The following is a 21,958-nucleotide window of genomic DNA, read 5'->3' as shown; positions in this document are numbered from 1 at the left end:
GCTTTCCTGAAGCTACCAGGTCCATTTAAGGTTGGAAGCTTAACTGATTGATTGCATCTGCCAGTTTTCTCATTAGCTCTGCAACCCCAGACTAGAAATAGTATAATGAGATGAAAACTTCATTACCTAGCTCCTCTGCACTAAGTCATCAGAATAGCATTGAGGTCATGAAATAGATCAAAAGATGAAATCCCTATTTAATTCAGTCATATTCCTATTGCAGGCTATTTATTAAATGTATTTGCAGTAAGTACTGGCAGTTGGCTTGTTTTGACCAGAACAATACACTTGGTAAAACAGTGGTACTCTTAATTCATCACCTGTAGATGCTCACACCACATCGCCATCTGTACTTTACTTTGGAGACTAGCTCAAACAGCATGTCCAAAATCTACTAGCTTTTCCAAAGAGATGTTGTGCAAATAATTTAGTGCATGTTACTTAAAAATCCATACCTGATTTTGACTTGAATAGTGTTAATTTCTCATTAGCTGTAAAAAAAAAGTAACAATAGAGTATATGAGAAGCTAAGTGTGAACAAAACTGGTCAGCAGATGTAATTATGTGTATATTTGTTCTTATTTTCAGTTCGTGATCCTAGTTGTGGACAGCACAGATAGAGAGCGGCTCACACTTACAAAAGAAGAACTCTACAAAATGCTGGCACACGAGGTACAACTTATTGCTGAAATGAAACCATGCAAGTTGTGAAATGCATGAGAAAAGGGGAGTTTACACCAAGAGCTTTCAATCTGTTACATCAGCTCATCCACTGAAACACCTGTCCACTTGTTCACTCGAGTCTAGCCCGCCACCTTTTTCCACTATGCAAAAAAAAGTTTTCATTTCTCTTTGGTACGTCAAAATTTTGGAACTGCTTGTCTAACAGCATTGTGACTCATATCTTGACTTGCGTCTTGCCACATTAACCTTAGCCCCTTTTGTTCCAGCTCCTGGTCCAACAATGCTTCATTTCTCTTAAAAGAAAAAATACCTTGTCCTATTTTCCTTTCACCTCTTCACATTTCTGTATCTTGCGTCTTGCCACATTAACCTTAGCCCCTTTTGTTCCAGCTCCTGGTCCAACAATGCTTCATTTCTCTTAAAAGAAAAAAATACCTTGTCCTATTTTCCTTTCACCTCTTCACATTTCTGTAACTGTCCAAGCCCTACAAACCTCCAGGATATCTCTGCTTCAGTTCTGTCATTTTGCATGTCTTCAATTTTGCTTCAGCAGTGGAAACAACTTGCACAGCTTCCAAGACCCAAGTTCTGGGGCTCCCACCCCAAGCCTCTTTACCTCTGATTTTGTTTAAGATGCTTCTTAAAATCAAGTATTTGGTTAGTTGATGTCTTCCACTGGTGCTCCATTTGCCTTGGGTTAAATAGTGCTCCTTAACAGACAATAAACAGGAAAAGATTGAATATTCTAAACAGCAGGCATGTCAGTCAGGGAGGATTCTCATTGCATGCTTGCAATAGTGCTTTGATATGGCAGAGACCGATGAGGGACATTTGCTATATATACATGATTGGAGAAAATCTAATCGGACCAGGATCTGATGCATTGCGTGGCTTATCTCCGCATGAAGAAACAAGGAGGGAAACTGAGGAAAAATAAACCTACAACTGTGAATGACACCTACTGTACATTAACATCTACAATATGCATCGCATATTAATGCAATGCATATTGTAGCTGTTAGTTTATAGTGTATCTTTTAAATTACACTAAATGTCTTATTTCTTGCACCTTTAATCCCCCAATCTTTACCTTTTCATCTTGCTTACAATTTTGACACTGTTCAGAATTAGAGTCGTGAGTTACATAGCATGTAAACAGACCCATCAGCCCAATGGAGTCTGTGCTGATCAAGTACCCCATTTTTACTCATCTGCAGTTACCCCATTTTATTCCCCCCACATTCCTATTAACTATTCCAGATTCTACACCCTACCTCCACACTACGGGCAGTTAACAACAGTGAATTAACCTACCAAGCTGCATGTCTGTTTAATGTGGGAGCAAACCACAGCACCAGGAGCAAATCCACATGGTCACGGGAGAACATGGAAACTACTCAAGCACGAGAGGTCAGGATTGAACCCGGATCGCTGGAGCAGTGAGGCAGCAGCTGTACCACAGTGCTGTCCCGTAGGTGTAATTGGGTTAGTTTGTTGATTGCATTCAAGGGGTTTGAGTACTGGCACTGGAATACAGAAGCATACCAGGTTTGGTCAGCTCAATTTTCCAGTGTTCGTGATGGAATGCTCTTTATGGTATTGCTTTGTTCTGTAAGGCTTGTAACAATAAGTTGTTCTCACTTGCAGGACCTACGGAAGGCGGCTGTGCTGGTGTTTGCCAATAAACAAGACATGAAGAACTCTATGTCAGCAGCTGAAATTTCCAAGTTTCTAACGCTAACGTCCATCAAAGATCATCCATGGCACATACAGGCCTGTTGTGCACTCACAGGCGAAGGGTTAGTATTACAATGGGCTGGGTTTCCCCCTGATTATGGTGAAGGATGTTTTATTTTTCATCTCAATCTGGCTTTGGCTGTGGCTGGACAATTAACATTTTAAAGGAGGTCTGTAAAATCCATTTTAATGTTTGAACTTGTTCCATTAGAATCCTGTAATAGAGCTATCTACCATTAAAGAATTTAGCCTCTCATCTGTTGAGAAAGGTTATTAAATCAGTTAAAAAGAGAATTTGCTCAATTAAATCTTCCTAATAAATTAAAACTTAGCTTCTCCAACAGCCCAGCTTTAAAACAGGGCTGAAGTTGCATTAAACCTTCAGTTACCGAGACAGGTGCTGGGTTACTGAGTAACAGAATTAGCAAATAATTGCTTTAAAAGCGTGTAGCATCCAAAAGAGATGCTTTGAAATCAGTCTGGTATATTGAGTCTTACTTCTGTTGCTGACAAAGATCAAGACTAAAATTACTTATTTGTGGGAAGATTTGGCTGCCAGATATTCAAGCTGAACTTAAATTTAGATAACATTCTGTGTACATGATCGAGAGACTCAAGGCATAGACAGGGTGAAAGCACAGTCTTTTTCCCAGGGAGAGGGTACTAAAAAAACAAGAGGGCATAGGTTTAAGATCAGAGGTGAGAGATCTAAAAGGGACGTCAGGGGCAGCTTCTTCATGCAAAGGGTGTTGTGTATTTGGAAAGAGCTGCCAGAAAGAGTGGTTGAGGCGGGCACATTAGCAACATTTAAAAGTCATCTAGATAAGTACATGGACAGGAGAGGTTTAGAGGGCTATGGGCCAAATGTGGGCTGGTGGGACTAGCTCGCTGGGCAACGCAGTTGGTGTGGGCGAGTTGGGCCAAAGGGCCTGTTTCTATGCTGTATGACTCCATGAGAGCCTGAGTGATAAACTTTTATTAGTTTTAACGACGATTACCATCTCATAGCAAAATCTTAATTATTTCAGTGCAGGCAACTTGAGTTTTACAATATACAATTTTTTGTTACTTAGGTTAAAAAAAATTAAGGGACAGACAATGAATTGCCTTCTACCCAAACAGTAAAAATAGTTTTTAATATTTTGTTATTCCTTGTGGAATATCAGTGCATTGCTGGGCTTTTGTTTTAATGTTCATTGTTTGGGAACTGAACATTGTAGGCAAGGCCAGCAATTATTGCCCACATCTAACTGCCCTTGAAAAGGTGGTGAACCACCTTCATCTGCTGCAGTCCTGCTGAACGTCCTTTTGCAGTGCTGTTGTGCAGGGAGGTCCAGGATTTCGACCCAGCAATGATGACTGACTAGCGATGTATTTTCGGGTCTGGCTGCTATGTTTGATATATTTGTGCTTACATGATTTCTTACACTTTCAGGTTGGGTCAAGGGCTGGAATGGATGACGATGAAAACAGCAGCAAAATAGGTACTTGCAAGCAAAAAAGGTTTTGGAAGGAATTGACTCATCTGTAACCAGGTGCATTGGCTCTGTGCCTTGTTCTTAGAAGACAGTTCTTAAAACACTGGAAGGTGGCCCCAAGCTGGGCCACTTGAATTCTGACGCACAGAGAACCCTTTCTATTCAGAGCTGTTGGCACAGAAGCTGAAGGACAACCATCCTGGTGGACGAAAGTCGCTGGAAAGAATAATGGCAAAATGGCCCTGTGCGAATGTGCTGGGTTTTAACCTCTTGCAGTCCAAGTTTCAGAACAAATTAATTCAATTCTCCAGGAAACCTAACACTAACTGTGGAACCATACAGTCAAGGACAGTAAAGTGAAAGGGTAAAGCTGCTTGCAGTCTGCAGTGCTCCAGAGTTTCCAGGGTAACTTCGAGTACTCGAGCAACATGTACACTGAGTTGGTTTGGTGATTGTGCTCACACCCTAAGTGGAGGGACAAGGACTTGTGTGTTGCCTGAACCTTGGGATATGCATTTTACTCCCAACCTGACTGCCAAGAGTATTTAATCCTTTTGAACCTCAGGAACAGTCTTGCTCCTTGTTTAATTTGCTACAGTTTTATTCTATCGAATGGCATATCATTAGATCACTGATCAGTATTAGTCTGTTTTAGGGCTTTAATAAATAGAGCTTTGAAGCTTCTAAAAAGAAGCTTTGATACTTTTATATTTTTTTTCCTCCTGAGTTCAAAGCTAATGTCAGTAGGTTCTACGAAACTATCCCAGTGTACAGCATGGTACTTTGGCTCAATTTTTCTTGTGTAAAAGGAACCTCAAAGTTAGAAGGATAGAGGCATGAATTGCTGAACTCTTTAGTGGCTTACTAATAGTAAAAACACTTGGGGCAGGCTACCATGCATGTACCTCTTTCGACTATGGTGGGGTGGGGGAGGCTGGTGTGGGATGGTAGATTTTCAATTTATGCATCCTTACATCTACAGAACATGTTGCATTAAGCTCCATGTTTCTCCCATTCCTTGAGTAAAGCACCCCAGCAGAACCAGTTACTGTTAGTCACAATTAAATCATACCCTAATGCTACCTGTCTAATAGGTCTGGTAGCCAAGGTTTCATGTCAGGATTTCTGTTTGGTGCTTTCTAACTGTAAGCCCATGCATGGGAATAACATTGAGGTTAGTTTGGAGTTAAGTAATCTAGCAATGGGAGCCATTAGCCAGAGAGATTTGAAAAACAAATTTACTGGAAGGATCAGCTACAATCTGAATGTTTCCTATTTAAATTGACAACAGCTTGAAATCCACTTGAGAAAAGGTAACCATGTTGTCCTGTGTAGGTTATTCATTCCATTACCAGTGCCCAAATTCCAACTTTGAAGGGTGGAAATGAAAGGAAACTACTTCAGTGTAGCTATGGCACCAAATCCATAGCTCCTTCATGTGCTGAGAGTGGTAACTCCTAACTCCTGTCCTATTTGACCTAGAGTCTTCCTGCCTAATGTGCTAATCCTTTGGAGATGCTTGTGGGCTCCCTTCATATCTCAAGCACCAAAAATAAGGGAACAAATTGTGGTGCTCTTGGCTTTGGATTCAGTGCCTTGTGAAGTCAGCAGTGAGAAATTTTACAATGTGATTTTTTTCAAACAACATGGGCAAGGGGAGTGGGGCTTAAAACACTGTAAAGTAATGGATCTGATTGGTCTTGTAAAGCTGATATTGGTTTCAGTTTAGACATTTTAATTGCATACACTACAATTGGATTTGAACATTTTTGTTTATCCTCCAGTTGTAATAATGAACTGTTCAGAAAACTCCAGCAATGCTGTCAAGTGATCCAGTACCTCAGTGATAGAATGGACATATCAGCCTTCCTGTGCAGAATTGGACGCTGCTCCGCATTATGGTTTTGCTGTTCGTTCACTACCAGACTGACTGTAGGACCTTAACAGATGAACTGTTAGCTTATGGCTGATGTTTCCATTTGTTTTCCTCTAGGCCTGTGATTTTGTGCGTCTCTGCTTGATGGGTAAACAAAAAGAACACTTCCCCAAACTTTTAGCATTCTGCTATTTTCATCTGCAAACCCAATATTTATACAGGCATCTGACTTCACAACAGTTCTGGTCCATTGCAAAGGTGGAAAATTAGCATTACTCCACTGTAACCCTACTGCCATCTTTCATCCTCGCATGAGAATTTTTGACCCTCGTGATGTGTCTGTAAACCATGTTTCCTCCTCTTCCCCCTCCCCTGTCCCCCAGAAACTTGTGTATTCATCATGGAGGGGTGGCAGGACTTGCAGGGTATGCTTATAGCTTGCAAATTGGCCCATAAAGCTCATCTGATTCAATTATACTTCTTAATCCTTGGTTGAATTTTGAGTGGGGTTTCAGAAGTATTGCACTTGGTATCGTCAGCTCATTAGGATAATGCTAAATTGCAGTACTAGGATCTGTCCATATTTGCAGTCTGCAGTGGGTTTAACGTAATGGTTTGAATGCTGGAGCCTGCAGGACTCCCAAGTTTGAAATCAAATCAAAGAGCTTAGACACATTTCCGGTAGAGAAGTTACTGTGGTTCTTTAAATGTAGAGCCTCTCTATAAATAGTGGGTTGCTTACAATGTCTAGACTTGGATGGGTGCTTAAATAGGAATTACAAGTGCAGATTTTGGAGCGAAACACTACATCGCTCAGTTGCAACTCGTGGCCTGGGGGTGTATGAGGCTCAGTTAGAAGGCTGTGACTGCAATTGAATTCCAGGACCATATGGCATCTGTTGCAAGTGTTCTGAGCTTCATGCGAATGTCATTGAAACTGGTTTAGCCCCATCTTGTAACTAAAGTAGATTCACTAAGCCACCCCTCTCCTTTTAAGTATATTGAATCATCAGGATAATTCTGATTCTACCTCATCTCAATTTGCATCCATCTGAATTTTCAAATTTAAATATTGCTGTTGCCTTTTAAATGCAAATTACCAACTTGACCATTGAGTTGAGGATTTAGTGGTGATAGTGGTTCCTTTAGTGGTTTAATGAGGCATGGCACCACTGAGTGGGCACAGTTCCAAAGGGCAGGAACCTTCCCTCTCTGCCTCCCACTCCCTCTAATCTCTGTCCAGAATTCATCAGGCAAGGTCAAGCTCAGTCTCTGGACTCTGCTTCATGTCTTTATGCATTGCCAAGATTCCACCCTTTTAGATTGGTGGCTGTGTCTGGAATTTGTCATTGACAATGAAGATTGGTGTAAGTTTTATGTCCTGTGCGCAAATGATCGATCTGTCAACACGGCTTGAACACTTGGAATAGAGCCTGAGAATTGGTCCTCATTGGAAGGGAATTAGGGACTTGGAAATGAAGAGGGCACAGGGTATTCTAATTGGTGAGGTCTTGCCAAGAATGGGCAGAGGAAACTAGCATGGTTTCATTCAATAAACTGCTGCAGGCAGTAAGTAGTTTCATTACCAGAGCAGTCAGTATTCAAGAATTTGTGTTAATCCCTGTTTAACATTGGTAGGTTAGGTTTTGTTACATGCTCCCAACTATTATGTTTCTCCTCACACCACACCTTGAGTGGCTGTCCACCTAACATCTACATCTTGACACTCAGGCTTGTGGCTTCCTGAATTTTTGATAGTTCCTTAAAATCTCCATAAATGGATGTTTAGCAGAATATTGGTGGTTCTAGGGGTAAGTGTTGTTTTAGTGGGTTTACTGGAGGTGGTTGATGGTAAGGTCTTAAGGAGTTAAATCAAAGATAATTGTTTCTTTGTCTGCCTTCCCTCCTTCATTGCTAGTTGCTGAAGCAGAAAGGTTTCTTGCCAGTTTGACCCTCTGAGGCCCAGTGATTTTAATGTAAGGGACTGTTGCTGGACAGATTGTATATTCTTGAAGTCATTATACATTTGGGTATGCAGCCATCATTAAGTAGTATGGACACAGTTCCTATGAGTTTTGATTGTTTGGTGCTTGTGTGAGAAATGCTTTGCCATGTTCGGTTTCCTGCTGTCACCTGATTTGAGAAATGGTACACCTTGAAGTGTCTCCTGGTGGGTTTTGAGGGTTTGTTAAACCTAGGAATAGGTTGTGTCCTGTTGGTTTAGCTAAGAGTATTGTCTATGGTTATTTGGTGGAAATGCAATTGTGCCTGAGTTTGAGGTAAGACCAGATCTGTGTGATTTTTTTTCCTCTCTGGAATTCCTGGGAAGGCTGAACATCTTCCACACATGGATTGAGGAAGGGCTGCAAAGTGTTGAACTTGCAGTTAGTAGTCAGCTCATCGCAGGAGATGCCTCCTTTCCACCCATCCCTGATCCAATTCTGATACACAGGCCCATTAAACACAGAGCTCTACCATCTAGGCATATAAGACCAGTAAATATCTTTGGGCAGCTATCCAGGATGGCTGCCTGCATGGAGATGACCAGTACATGAAAGACTCCTGTTCTGGTCAAGGTCCTTTGTTCTGGGCTGGAGCTTGTATGAGATACTACCCCCTACAATTTTTCCTTGAAATTCTATGGGACATGGGCTGCAGTAAACATGCTAATTTGGTCAATTTATGGATGTGCTAAATTACTCATATTAAATGAAAAATACTGACAATGTTCAGCATGTCATTTAGTATCTGTGGAGAAACGGTTACAATTTCATTTTGATCATCAATTTCTGCTGTGTTTGCATTTCTCTTAGGTTATTCAGAAGGGCAAATCTTCAGGCATATTGTGAATGGTTGTTGGGCAATTCTTAGTGCAAACAATAGTAAACTCTTTCCAAGCTTTTAAACCGTTTAAGTGCTGCGTAGATAGAGGTGCTTCGGTCGATTAGTGAGACGATTATGTATACCTTTAAGTTACCGGAATGCACTCATTTTAAGTTACTACTTTCATAGTGGATTTGACAAGTTGGGTGGGATTGATATCCTTGCGAGAAAGGGAAATCGTGGTTCTTATCGACATTTAATCTGCCTTAGCAATTTTATCAACTTCGAGGATATATCTTTTCGAAATGTAAATTGTAATGAAATGCTGTTGGAATCCAGTAATTTCCATGGGATTACCTGGTGCTGAAGTGTAAACCAACCTGTCACAGTGGTGTGATTTATTCATTGAGATGCCAACAGAATGGTGCAATACCTTCAGGGACCTCTTATCAGCTTGTATTATGCACATCTCCCTGAACCAAATCACTGTCAAATGGTTGTCTCTATGGGACAGTGGTTCAAACAATGCTCCTTTAGATTTTTAAGTGTAAATGAAGTTTTTAAGATTTCAGGAGTCTTTTTTTAGGTCAAATCGACCCAACAGATTTCTTGGAAACACTCTACCTCCACCAACTGTGAACTTAATCTCAATGGAGACTGTACTGTCTGTATATTTGTTATCATGTGTTTTCCTCCCTGGTTCCTGAAAGACAGACCATTTCTGTAAACACGCTTATTGTCTTTTGGTATATTGAGACCTCTGATCATGTAGCTTTATTTGCTGCCTCTGGCAGCAGGCACTCAGTTGTCAGCTTCATCATTTTTTCTTTAGTTTTTAATCTATTTAAGTATTAATATTTAACAGGGGACTCACCTCAAAAGTGAGGAAATGAGCCAGTATTGAAAAGTTCATGTTACTGACAACGTTGTTGCACTCTGCTCAAACTGTATATTGGAAATACATATGAAACATTTTTCATTCCAAGGACATGTGATACAGCATGTGTTTTAAATAAACTTTTGTGATTTTTTTAACCATGTTTTTGTTGGTGTGTGTGAACAATACTTTCATAAAGCAAAATTAATATTCAAAAGATAATTGGACAGGTATGAAAGGTTTAGAAACATAGAAAACCTACAGCACAATTCAGGCCCTTTGGCCCACAAAGCTGTGCTGAACATGTCCCTATCTTAGAAATTACTAGGCTTACCCATAGCCCTCTATTTTTCTCAGCTCCATGTACCTATCCAAAAGTCTCTTAAAAGACCCTATCGTATCTGTCTCCCCCACCATTGCCAGCAGCCCATTCCACACACTCACCACTCTGAGTAAAAAAAAACTTACCCCTGACATCTCCTCTCTACCTACTCCCCAGCACCTTAAACCTGTGTCCTCTTGTGGCAACCATATCAGCCCTGGGAAAAAGCCTCTGACTATCCACATGATCTTTAGAGGGATATGGGCCAAATGCAGTCACATGGGACTAGCTTAGATGGCAATCTTGGTTCACATGGATCGGTGGGGCTGAAGGGCCTGTTTCCTTGCTGTGTGACTCTGACTCTAAATCTAAAATTATAATAAAATGCTGGAAGCTCTCCCTTATCAGCTCAGCACATCTGTGGAGAGCAGAGCAGCCTTAATGTTTTAGTTTGATGTCTGTTCATGAAATGTTAACCTCACTTCTCTCCCCACAAATGTTGCCTTATCTGCAGGGTATTTCCAGCATTTTCTGCTTTTATTTGCTTGCCTTCCAGTTCAGGTGAGCAACCTTGTCCCAAGTGCCCAGCACTGATCAATGGGTGAGTGCAGGTCTGCTTTCTAGCTTTAAACCCCACCTTAAACACCATTAGCCTGCCTTGTTCCCCAGTGTACTCCTGCACATTTGTCCTCACCTGTTGATCAATATTGTTACTAATTTGCCTTGTATAATGTCTGCGTATCAGAATAATGCCTGGCTCATCTTAGCTGGTTCAGTCTCCTGCCACTTGTTGCTGTGATCTACAGAAATTTCTAATAATTGATCATCCTGTTGGTGGCTGTGGACTAATGGCAGTACATTCCTATTAATGACCAATGGATGGAGGGAGGTGATTGGTCAAACAGCACAAACAGGTCTTCCTGCCCACCATGTCCCCAGTGGCTCAAAACCCATTTTATTCTCCCACATTCTCATTAACTACCCCCAGATATAACCACCCACCTACATGCTACAGGCTATTTACACTGGCTAATTTACCAACATGTCTTTGGAATGTGGGAGGAAACCCACATAATCCCAGGAAGATTGTGCAAACTCCACACAGTACCAGAGATCAGGATTGAACCTGGGTCACTGGATTTTTGAGGCAACACTGCTACTTGCTGTGCCACTGTCAAACCGGTGAAAGGTTTTGGAAACAGCTTCCACACTTGCTCCATTTACTGTGCTTCATCTCAAGTGAGGTTTGTTGTCCTGAAATGTTTATACATAAAATATCCCAGCAAAAAATGGTAAACTGCTGTTGAAGCACTGGGAAAATTGTGTCTCCAGAGATTTGCTTACACAAGAATAACCAATGGGAATCAACACTGTACAAAATTTTAATTCATTCATTAACAGAGCATTATTTACAGTGAATCATTTGAACTGTTCTATTTAATAGGATTAAATTACATCAAGTATTTACAACATAAAAATATATACAACTCTATGCAGTCAGTGCTCTGGGTCAGGGCAAGGTAGGGCTCAGACATTGCCAGCTGTTGGTGTGTCCCCAGTAATCAAATTCTTTCCTATAAATAAAAAAAAAACCAATTCAAATTGATATTTTGACAATTCTAAGGTAGACAATGTTTTGCAAATGTTACTGTACCATAACAAGCAAAGGATTGTAAGTCATTAATGTAGGGAAAATACACCAGCTCTAAAACCATACCAAGCAGGAAGATGTCTTAAGTTGCCAAACTAAAGTGTTATGTTTCCCTAGTTGAGATGCGGATGGGAAAATATGAGGATAAAGGGATTCCCCTTCTACAACTTAAGTGCCTGGCTTAATTTTGCAATGCGTTCACTTGGAAGAGGATGGAACTGAGGAGTGAATGTGCAATGAATCATTCTCAGCATACCGATTAAATGACTAGTTACAAAATATTTTGCTTTTATGCTCTCATGACATTGATAATAAAGGGAAGTAGAGTGTAAGAATAGTGAGAAAAAAGTAAAAAGGAAAACTTGCTTAAGTTACTGAGAGCTCCTTGCAGGACAGAAGAAATAAGGAAATGGCAGAGGAATTAAACTAATCCATTGTCTATATACATGGATGGAGACCTGGAAAACATCACTTGTTCTTCTAAACTCTGGCAAATGGAGGCCCAGCCCACTCAATCTCTGCTCAGACTCCAAAAGTCATGGAGTTGTACAGCAGGGAAACAGGCCCTTTGGCCCAAGCCAACCAAGATTCCCATCTAAGCCAGTCCCATCTGCCTATGTTTAGATCATATCCCTCTTAACCTTTCCTATCCAAGTACCTGTCAATGTACCTGCCTCAACCACTTCCTCTGGCAGCTCACGCCATATACTGACAATTCTGGGTAAAAAAGTTGCCCCTCAGGTTCCTATAAATCTCGCCCCTTAAACCTATGCCCTCTGGTTCTGGATTCCCCAACCCTGGGAAAAAGACTGAGCGCATTCACCCTGTCTATGCCCCTCATGATTTTATACACCTCTACAAGGTCACCCTTCATTCTCCTACGCTCCAGTGAAAGAAGTCCCAACCTGCTTAACCTCTCTCCATAACTCAAACCATTGTGTTCTGGCAACATCCTCACTGCATTCCCTCTACCATTTGAAAAAAAAGGATATTCTTGCTATAAGGAGACCAGACCTGCATACAATATTCCAGATGCAGTCTCACCAGGGCCCTGTATGATTGGAGCAAGGTGTCTCTACTCTTGTACTCAAGTTCTCCAGAAATAAAGGCCAAAATACTATTTGCCTTCCAAATTTTTTACTGCTCTTCTGTGCAAGCTGTCATTGATTTATGCACAAGGACACCTAGATCCCTTGGAGCATCACATTTCCCAATCATGACCTCACATTTTTCCATATTGTGCTCCACTTACCATGTTGTTGCTCACTCGCTCAGCTTGTCCACATGCACCTCGGCACCAATTACGTTGCCATGTACATTTGCATGACGACCAAGCCTATTACATTTGATCGCTTCAGCCAAATCATTGATATAGATTGTTAATAGTTGAGGTCCAAGCACCAATCACTGCAGTACCCCAGTACACACAACTTGCCAGTCTAAGAAGGATCTGTCTATCCCCACTTTGTTTTCTCTTTGTTAACCACCTCTTAACCCACACTAGTATAATTACCCCAATTGTGTGGGACCTTACCAAAAGTGTTCTCAAAATCCAAATACTTCACCTCCTCAAGTTTTCCCTCATCTGCTCTACTAGATCAATCCCAAAAGAACAGATTTGTCAAATGCCATCTCCCTTTCATAAATCCATGTTGACTGTGCTCAATCATATTATTTTCTAAGTGTCTTCATATTGCATCCTTTATTAAAATGTTGGTGTTTTCCCAATTGCTGATGTTAGACTAAAAGACTGATAATGTCCTGATTTCTCTCTCTTTCCTCTAAACAGTAGGGTCACATTTTCTACCCTGCAATCCACAGGAACCTTTGCAGAAACTACAGGGATGGTAACCTAAGGGTATGCTCTCTGGGACAATCTTGTTGAGATTCTTACAGTGATTGACAGGATAGATGTGGAGCTGATTTTTTTATTCCAGCTGTGGTGATGGGGCGTGGGCGTGGGGTGGTGGGGGGGACGGGGGCGGGGTGGGGTGTCACATTCCCAAAGGATTGGCCATTCAGGTCAAAGGTGAAAAGGAACCTTTGGAATTCTCTTCCCCTCAGTGCTGTGGAGACTCAGTGGCTGAACGTACTCAAGACAGATCAATAAGTTTTTAGATACGAAGGAAATAGAAGGTTACTGCAGGAAACTGGTGCTAAGGTATAAATATTAGCTATGATCTTATTGAATGGCAAAGTAGACACAAGGGTTTGAATAGTCTGCTATTGCTTCACTTTTATTTTATAATGTTCCCTTTATGTGGAAGTGAAATATTTGCCTCAACTTCAGTAGAGGGAATGGATTCCTCATTTCCTATTTAGACCACTCGTCATCCTCCATAAACCACTGGATGGGATAGATTGGCCCAATGCAATTACTGTATATTTAATTTGGATGCGAGACCCCTCAGCCGATTGGAAAACCAAGCCTACCACCTGCTGGATACCAGCGTTCCTATTACCTCAACCCAAACCATCCCTCAGCTCTGCTGAGGAGCCTCGTTGCCTGCTCCAGTTTCGGACTGGTGTGTCATCCTTCCACAAGCTTGTTGTAGGTTGTACTTACTCTCTTGTCATCCTGTTGTTTCTGCAAACGAGCCCTTCATCACAGGGGCAGAGCTGGTTAATGCTGTAGGCCAGCCCTCCGTCAGGTACATAGCAATCCATTCCCAAGGACAACTTCTTCTTGCAAATCATCTCCCCGTGATGCCTGGCACAACACATGGAGACGCCACAATCTTCATCCCGTTTACAGCGTGCCCCTGTAGCAATGTAAGCATTAATGGCTTAATGTATTCAACCTGCTGGACTAGTTGAAGCAGTATCACAGGTTGACTGTAGGGCTGCCTCAATGCCCATCGAGAAGGACAAAGGGTAAGGATTCCTGACTGCGATCTCTCATCAACTCCTGCGAGAAAGAGCAGCACAAAAAGGCTGGAGGAACTCAACGGGTCAGGCACAATCTGTGGAGAGAAATGGACAGTCGACGTTTTGGGTCGAGACCAAAAACGTCGATTGTCCATTTCCCTTCACAGATGCTGCCTGACCCGCTGAGTTCCTCCAGTGCTTTGTGTGCTGCTCCAGATTCCAGCATCTGCAGTCTCTTGTGTCTCCTGTGGGAAAGCGTGGCAAGTGCAGTTGGGATCAGACCTGGTTCTTTTCCCCTGCCCAGTTCCTCAAATTCACATTTTAGTGTTGTCAATAGTGAGGTATTGCATGGAGTTGTCAGGAATTAATGATCGATCTGGTTCAGTGCTGCAAGCTATGCAAGTAGGTAAGCCAGGGTGTGCAATGAAAAAAAATGTATTTCACCCACTTTTTTTTTGGAACAAAATACTAAGGATGGAAGAAAATCTGGCTTTTAAGCAAGGCGAGCGAGCAGGTTGTGTGGTTTATGAGGGAACAGAGTTTGGAATCCAACCCCCACTTTGGTTAAGTCTGATGCCCAAAGAACATACATGCCTCTGGGATGCCTCCCCTAATGCAAGTGGGTGGTCTCAAGGGAAAAAAGGGAAAGAAATAATGGATGCTTAATAATGGTATATAATGGAATACAAAATCATGAGGGGTGTAGGTCAGGTGGATGGTAACTGTCTTTTTCCCCAGGGCAGGGGAGTCTCAAACCAGAGGACAAAGTGAGAGGGGAAACTTTCTCCACACAGAGCATGGTGGGTATATAGAATGAGATGCCAGAGGAAGCTGTAAAGGCTGGTACAATTATGATGCTTAAAAGACATTTGGACAGGTACAGAGATAGGAAAGGTTTAGAAGGTTCTGGGCCAAATACAGGTAAATGGACCTAGCTTGGATTGACATCTCGGTTGGCGTGGATGAGTTGGGTTGAAGGGCCTGTTTCTGTGCTGTATAACCCCATGTCTCTATAACCTCCCATCGCCCCCCCCCACCCCACCGTCAAACGGCCTACGCAATAAACTCCACCTATCCTGAACTCCAAAGACACCTCTGAAGTATTTGGGGGGGGGGGGGGGGGGGGGGGGGGGGGGGGGGTCTGAAGCCGACTGCTCTGCACAATAAACAGAGTGAAAAGGAACACTCCTTGTTCAAATATTCCCCCAGTCAGTATCCTGCTCCAAGCCCCAGCAAGACCAGGTTCTGTCGGAGAACCAGCAAAGGGAAATACTCCACACAGGACAAGGGAGAATGTTGATATTTGGTCTGAGCACTTTCCTTGTGTGTAGGTTGCTGTGGTAGTGATCTGGACAATTGAAGATTTGGGATTCTGTTGTGTAAAATGTCCCTGAACGCTCACTTCATGTTAATCAAATCAAGAGCGACTGTATTTAACTACTTTATTCTGCAGCAATTGGTGAGAGGGTGGGGTGGTGAAGTCATGGGGTTTACTTCCATCTTTAGAGTCAAACAGCATAGATACAGGCCCACCATGCCCATACCAGCCATCAAGGACCCACCGATACTAATTCCATTCTCCAGCATTGGCCTGTAGCTTTCAGAGCCACAGTGCTCATCTAAGTGTCATCGCTGTCCACTGTAACCTGCAGTAAATGCTCAGACAATGAGTCACACCACAGGAAACCGGGCTGAAGGACTTGCAGTGGATACCTCTTGCCATTTAAAAAATTCAACCTCCTGAGATAAGAATCAGCTGAGCTCTTGATGGAAATGGTTTGACTTAAAACAAGCTTCCGATTAAAAGATCTGTTTTAATGTTTGATCACACAGTTCCACATTTGTAATCTTATCCTCCTCTATCTGTGTACAAGTGGCTTCCAATTGTCACTGTGTTCTTACCTTCATGTCTGTCGGGAACAGTGAGGTGGCACTTGCCAAACATGCAGCTCAGACCCTGGGAGCATTGACTATCCTGCCGGCAGAAATGACCTTGGTGCCTTAAAGGGACACACCGTCCAAAATGTTTGTCACAAAAAAATCCCATGTCACAAGCTTGGTCATGTTCACAGAGTGTCTAAAGAAAATAATGCAAAGAAAAATAACCAAATATAAATATTATTTAAAGGCTTATTTCTAATCAGCTGAGCACAGTGAAATGCATCTTTTGCGTAGTGTTCTGGGGGCAGCCCGCAAGTGTTGCCACGCTTCTGGTGCCAACATAGCGTGCCAACATAGCATGCCCACAACTTCCTAACCCGTACGTCTTTGGAATGTGGGAGGAAACTGGAGCACCTGGAGGAAACTCATGCAGACATGGGGTGAACATACAAGACAGTGGCTGGAATTGAACCTGGGTCGCTGGCACTGTAAAGCATTACACTAACCACTACACTACTGTGAACTGAGAACTGAGCTGGCAGAAGTCGCTTTATTTTAATATGAAATCATTTAGCTTAATGAGACTTCTCCGATATATATCTTTTTGGGAAATGTAAAGCTTTCGACTAAATCAGCTGTAACATCCTAAAAACCAGGTTAGTGACAATTCCACTGACAAGCCCAGTCCACATAAACTGACCTGTCTGGTTCAAGCCTAGATCAATAAGGTGACTTGGCCTCTTTTAGGAGGTCTCTTTTAGGCAGTCTATCAATCTACTGTTGTCTCACCCCTAACATGAGTCACTGTGGCTTGCCCTGTCCTCTCCATCCCTGCTTCAGTCCCTCATTCTTGAATCCTGGCAAGAACTAGTCACAAATCATTCAAGTTACTCTCTGGAAAACTTTAAATTAAAAACATTTGCTCACATTTTTCTCACTTTCTTCCAGAATTTTCTTCCAGAATCAACTGAGTTTTACATTAACTCTTGGTTAAATATTCAGGGACTTATTTATAGGCACTCATTCCATGCCTGAGATTTGCTTTCTAGATAAAAAGCAGAGTTAACAATTTAATGTCCTGTATTTTTAAGCATCTAATAGGATAGAATTTGACGCAATGAACTTGGGGAATGATTGTTCCTGCACTTTCTTTAAGGTCTCTTAAAGTTGCTTTGATTTATAAACAAATTTATTGATTCAATCATCCAATCCCTCCACTGTTTAGTCAAGGGAAGAGCACAATTGGAAATAATACAGGGTTGAGAAGACAGAATCATCTTGGAGTTACTAATAAAATTGGTAAATTGGTTTATTATTGTCACATGTACTGAGGTACAGTGAAAAACTTTGTTTTGCATGCCATCCATACGGATCATTTCATCACATCAGTACCATCGAGGTAGTACAAGGGAAAGGCAATGCAGAATAAAGTGTTACAGTTACAGAGAAAGTGCAGTGCAGGCAGACAATAAGGTGCAAGGGCCATGACGACGTAGATTGTGAGGTCAAGAGTCCATCTTATCGTACAAGGGGACCATTGAATAGTCTTATAACAGTGGGATAGAAGCTGTTTTTGAGCCTGGTGCTTTTAAGCTTTTGTATCTTCTGCCCAATGGGAGGGGGGAGAAGAGAGATCAGAAGCTGCAAAAGTCTAAGCTAAATGATTCCCAAGCAGTGATTCTTGATTTACAATAGTGACTATGCTTTTATAAAATGACTGTAAAGCACTTTGGAATGTCTAAAAGCAATGAATAGTGATAAATGCCAATAAATCTATTTTTGAAGTCATCCACAGCCTCTCCCACGTACTCACAGCACTCTCCAGGTCACTTGGCTGAGGTTCTGCGTTCCTCTTGGCTGAGATCTCTTGAGACCCTTTGTAAGGAAGCGACAACATCCAGGCCCAGATGTAGCTGCTTACGGCAGGTACAAACCCCAAGAAACACAGGGAAAATGTGATCAGTTTTACAGTCTCACACATAGCTGAAAAATAACAAAATCAGCAGACAAAGGGTTGCTAATCAGGGATCGCACGTTGTGCTGTGGGTGAAGACCCTTAAGGTTTTTGAAGCTTCTGTGCTCTGGCTTTTTAAGGCTTCCGATTAATCTTTGGCCAATTAAATTGTTTGTTCAGATAATGGGAAGGAGGGACAATTAGTGGTTAACAGCTTAAAATTAATGAGATGTACCACCCAACTGACACTGAATCAACAACACACACAAACAAATTCTCTACACCAAACTTCCAATCAGATTTGCAGAGAGAGAGAGAGAAAAAAGGGGGGGGGAGAGAGATAGAGAGGGGGGAGAGAGAGAGAGAGAGAGAGAGAGAGAGAGAGAGGGGGGGGGGGGAGAGAGAAAGTGTGTGTGTGTGTGTGTGTGTGTGTGGGCTTTGCCATTATTCATGGTTTATAAACACCAAAGCAGCCCCCATCCCACCATCCTAACCCCTGCCCCCTACTTGTTTGCAGAGACAAATGAATATTAGCAGCTCCATTCTTTGCTGACAACAACTACAGCCCTCAGCCAGCTCAAACTGTGCAGTCTCTGTAAATTCACAGGAGAAAAATGTCACCTCATTAACTGCAATTATCACCCTGCTGAAAGTGAGGGGTCAGAAGGCAATGAACTGACGTTTAAAAGGCTCTTAGATAGGCACACGAAGGTAAGAAAAATGGAGGGATATGGGCTGTGCAGGAGGGAAGGCTTAGGTGATCGTGGAAGAGGTATTCATATAGGTCGGCACACCATCGTGGGCTGAAGGGCCTGTACTGTGCTGTACTGTTCTATGACGTATACCGGTCTAACGTGGTACACTGTGCTTTTCCATGGTCACTGAATAATAAGGTTTAATTTATAATATAAAGGCTACAATAATTTAATGAGTTTTGATGGGATATGTAGGGAGAAATTCTTCACAGTGTGAGATAGCCAGAGGACTCAATTCACAAGGAACCAGAAGTAAAGGGAAGGGGAATTCTGTTGTACGCAGCGAAGTGAAACACATTGCCTGAGACAGTAGCGGAAGCAGATTCAAAAGCTGGAACTGGGGAACTATTTGATGAACATTATATGTGGGGCAATGTGAAGTGAGACCTAATATACAAACGAGGAGCAGGAATAGGCCACTCGCTCTTCAAGCCTGCTCCACCAAGTAATATCACGGCTGATCTGATTGTAATAGAACATAGAACACTACAGCACAGTACAGGCCCTTCGGCCCACAATGTTGTGCCAACATTTTATCCTGTTCTAAGATCTATCTAACCCTTCCCTCCCACATAGCCCCCTATTTTTCTATCATTCATCTGTCTATCTAAGAGTCTCTTAAATGTCCCTAATGTATCTGCCCCCACAACATCTGTGGGCAATGCGTTCCACACACCCACCACTCTTTATGTAAAAAACTTACCCCTACATCCCCCTTATACCTTTCTCCAATCACCTTAAAATTATGTCCCCTCATGTTAGTCATTGTCACCCTGGGAAAACGTCTCTGACTGTCCACTCGATCTATGCCTCATCTTGTAAACCTCTATCGTCTCCTCTCCTCCTCCTTCGCTCCAAAGAGAAAAGCCCTAGCTCGCTCAACCTATCCTCATAAGACATGCTCTCCAATCCAGGCAGCATCCTGGTAAATCTCCTCTGCACCCTCTCTAAAGCTTCCACATCCTTCCTATAATGAGGCGACCAGAACTGCCTAGTAAATCTCCTCTGCACCTTCTCTAAAGCTTCCACATCCTTCCTATAATGAGGTGACCAGAACTGAACACAATATTCTTCTCAAACTCTAGCCCAGGGGATTTGCAGAGTGGTCCACACTCTTCTTAGGGTACAGGGAACATCACTAGGAATTAGACAGGAGAAATTCTGTAATGGTGCATTTTACATACCAAATTTTATTCATGTGTTTATTATTTACTATTTTATTTTATTTTTTATTATTTTATTTTATTATATTTGTTTTATAGTAAGCTACAACTGTACTACACCTAAAAAATATTTAACCTCATGAAATGCCCTCAGGTACTACCCAGGAGGTTATGTGTAAGGCATTTGGGAACGTTGTATATAATTTCCGTTAAGACGTACCTCTGAGAATATCTACACCCAGAGACAAGGACATACAGATCCTTCACCACCAATCACCCCAGACGCTGGCATAGATTCAGTTATCAGACAAGTGTCCATCGAATAGAGCTCAAAGTTGGACAATGGGCACGAGACAGGTGGTATTAAGAAGGCGCAAAAGGTATCATTTGATGGGAAGTGAAGTTACGGAAATTGGTTTACTGTTGTCACATGTACCGAGATACAGTGAAAAGCTTGTGTTTGAGTGCCATTCAGACAGATCATTCCATCCATCAGTACGTCGAGGTAGTACAAAAGGAAAGAAAACAGAATGCAGAATATAGTGTTACAGTTACAGGGAAGGTGCAGGGTGGGGAGACAAATAAAGTGCAAGGGCCATGATGAGATAGATTGAGAGATCAAGAGTTCATCTTTATTGTATGAGAGTTCTATTCAAGAGTCTTGTAACAGTGGGATCGAAGGAGGGAGAGGGAGGGAATGGGGAGAGGGAGGGAGGGGGGAGAGAGGGTGAAAGGGAGGGAGGGGGAGAGAGAGCGGAGGGGGAGGGGGGAGAGAGGGAGAGGGAGATATGTAGGCATGTCCATAAGTCGGGCGTTCGTAACCCAGGGACAGCCTGCATACTCACAAAGGTGCCATTCCCATTTATCAGACAGAAGCTGAGGTGATTTGCCTGATAGCTTGATAAACCAAAATAACATCGCCTGGTCTCAATGCATTTGGATCTGCACTAGGGAGACAAAGTCAAAGATTGGCAGATGTTACAAAACAGCTGCTCCCAAGGCAACGTGGCTGTATTTCATCTAAGTTGTTCACATGTGTTATAAATAGCTGAGACCCCAGCACTGATCTATGTGGTACTCAGCAGTCTGTCCACTTGAAAAGGACCTATTTATTCCTGCTCTTGGCTTTCTGACCTTTCTTCCTCTACATCCATCCCAACCCACAAGGTCTGACTTGACGTAACAACCTTGTGTGTGATGCCTTATTAAAGGTCTTTCTGAAACTTGGGTACACTGCGTTCACTGGCTGCCTCTTAATTGTCCCGCTAGTTACATCCTCAAAAATATCTCTTAAAATTGTCAAACACGTTTTCCCTTTTGCAAAACCAAGCTAACTCTGCCTGCTTGTGCTGTGACTTTTCTGGTGTCTCGTCATTGTGTGCTTAGAAATGGATTCCAGCTTTTTCCTGACAACTGAACCAGGTTAACTGCACTTCTCTCAATCGTTTCTAAAGCAATGGCACTGCATTTTCTAACTTCCAAACTACTGGAACTGTTTTAGAACAGGAATTTAGATCACTAACACTTCTGGTCTTTTCAGTCCCCACTTTTACAAGCCCTGGATGCAGGCTGTCAGATCGAGGATAATTGTTGGGGTTAGTCCCTTTTACTTAACCCAAACTTTCTCTTCAATAATGATAATTCCTTAAGTTCCTCCCTGTCATTAAACCTTTGGGTGTTCACTTTCTCCAAAACATTTATTGTGTCTTTTATATACAAGAACACATAGGAGCAGGTGTAGGCCAGCCCCATCAGACAATGTGATCATGGTTGATCTACTCTTGGTCGCAACTCCCCTTCTTTGCCAGATCCCCATATCCCTCAGTTCTCTGATCTTTAAATAATTCTAAGTTAATTCCATTGTAAGTTCTCCTGCACCTGCCTCTCAG

At 42.2% G+C, this 21,958-nt stretch overlaps 2 protein-coding genes across 3 annotated transcripts in view; one reads left to right on the top strand and one right to left on the bottom strand.

The window, feature by feature from the left end:
- The window catches only part of LOC127582894 (ADP-ribosylation factor-like protein 5B), a 211,450-nt gene that overhangs the window by 20,533 nt on the left and 168,959 nt on the right, over positions 1–21,958 (top strand). The window contains exons 4-6 of one of the 2 annotated variants that reach the window (XR_007958182.1): positions 589–672; positions 2,332–2,483; positions 3,857–9,511. Coding sequence is in view for 1 of the 2 variants with exons in the window: in XM_052038534.1 (XP_051894494.1) it covers positions 589–672; positions 2,332–2,483; positions 3,857–3,905 (285 nt within the window). In the remaining variant the exon portion in view is untranslated. Of the gene's footprint in view, positions 1–588; positions 673–2,331; positions 2,484–3,856; positions 9,639–21,958 lie in introns of those variants that run through there. The other variant, XM_052038534.1, reaches the window with a different exon arrangement.
- The window catches only part of LOC127582806 (dickkopf-related protein 3-like), a 74,966-nt gene continuing 64,301 nt past the window's right edge, over positions 11,294–21,958 (bottom strand). Inside the window, exons 2-5 of the mRNA XM_052038372.1 lie at positions 18,011–18,180; positions 16,219–16,393; positions 14,015–14,210; positions 11,294–11,371 (exon numbers count right to left, since the gene is read on the bottom strand). Coding sequence (XP_051894332.1) covers positions 11,308–11,371; positions 14,015–14,210; positions 16,219–16,393; positions 18,011–18,180 — 605 coding nt within the window. The 3' untranslated portion in view covers positions 11,294–11,307. The remainder of the gene's footprint in view (positions 11,372–14,014; positions 14,211–16,218; positions 16,394–18,010; positions 18,181–21,958) is intronic.

The sequence above is a fragment of the Pristis pectinata genome, chromosome 25 (genome assembly GCF_009764475.1).
Source record: "Pristis pectinata isolate sPriPec2 chromosome 25, sPriPec2.1.pri, whole genome shotgun sequence".
In the NCBI taxonomy this organism is placed as follows: Eukaryota; Metazoa; Chordata; class Chondrichthyes; order Rhinopristiformes; family Pristidae; genus Pristis; species Pristis pectinata.
Note: the sequence above shows the minus strand (reverse complement) of the source record. Positions and strands in the feature narration are given on the sequence as shown.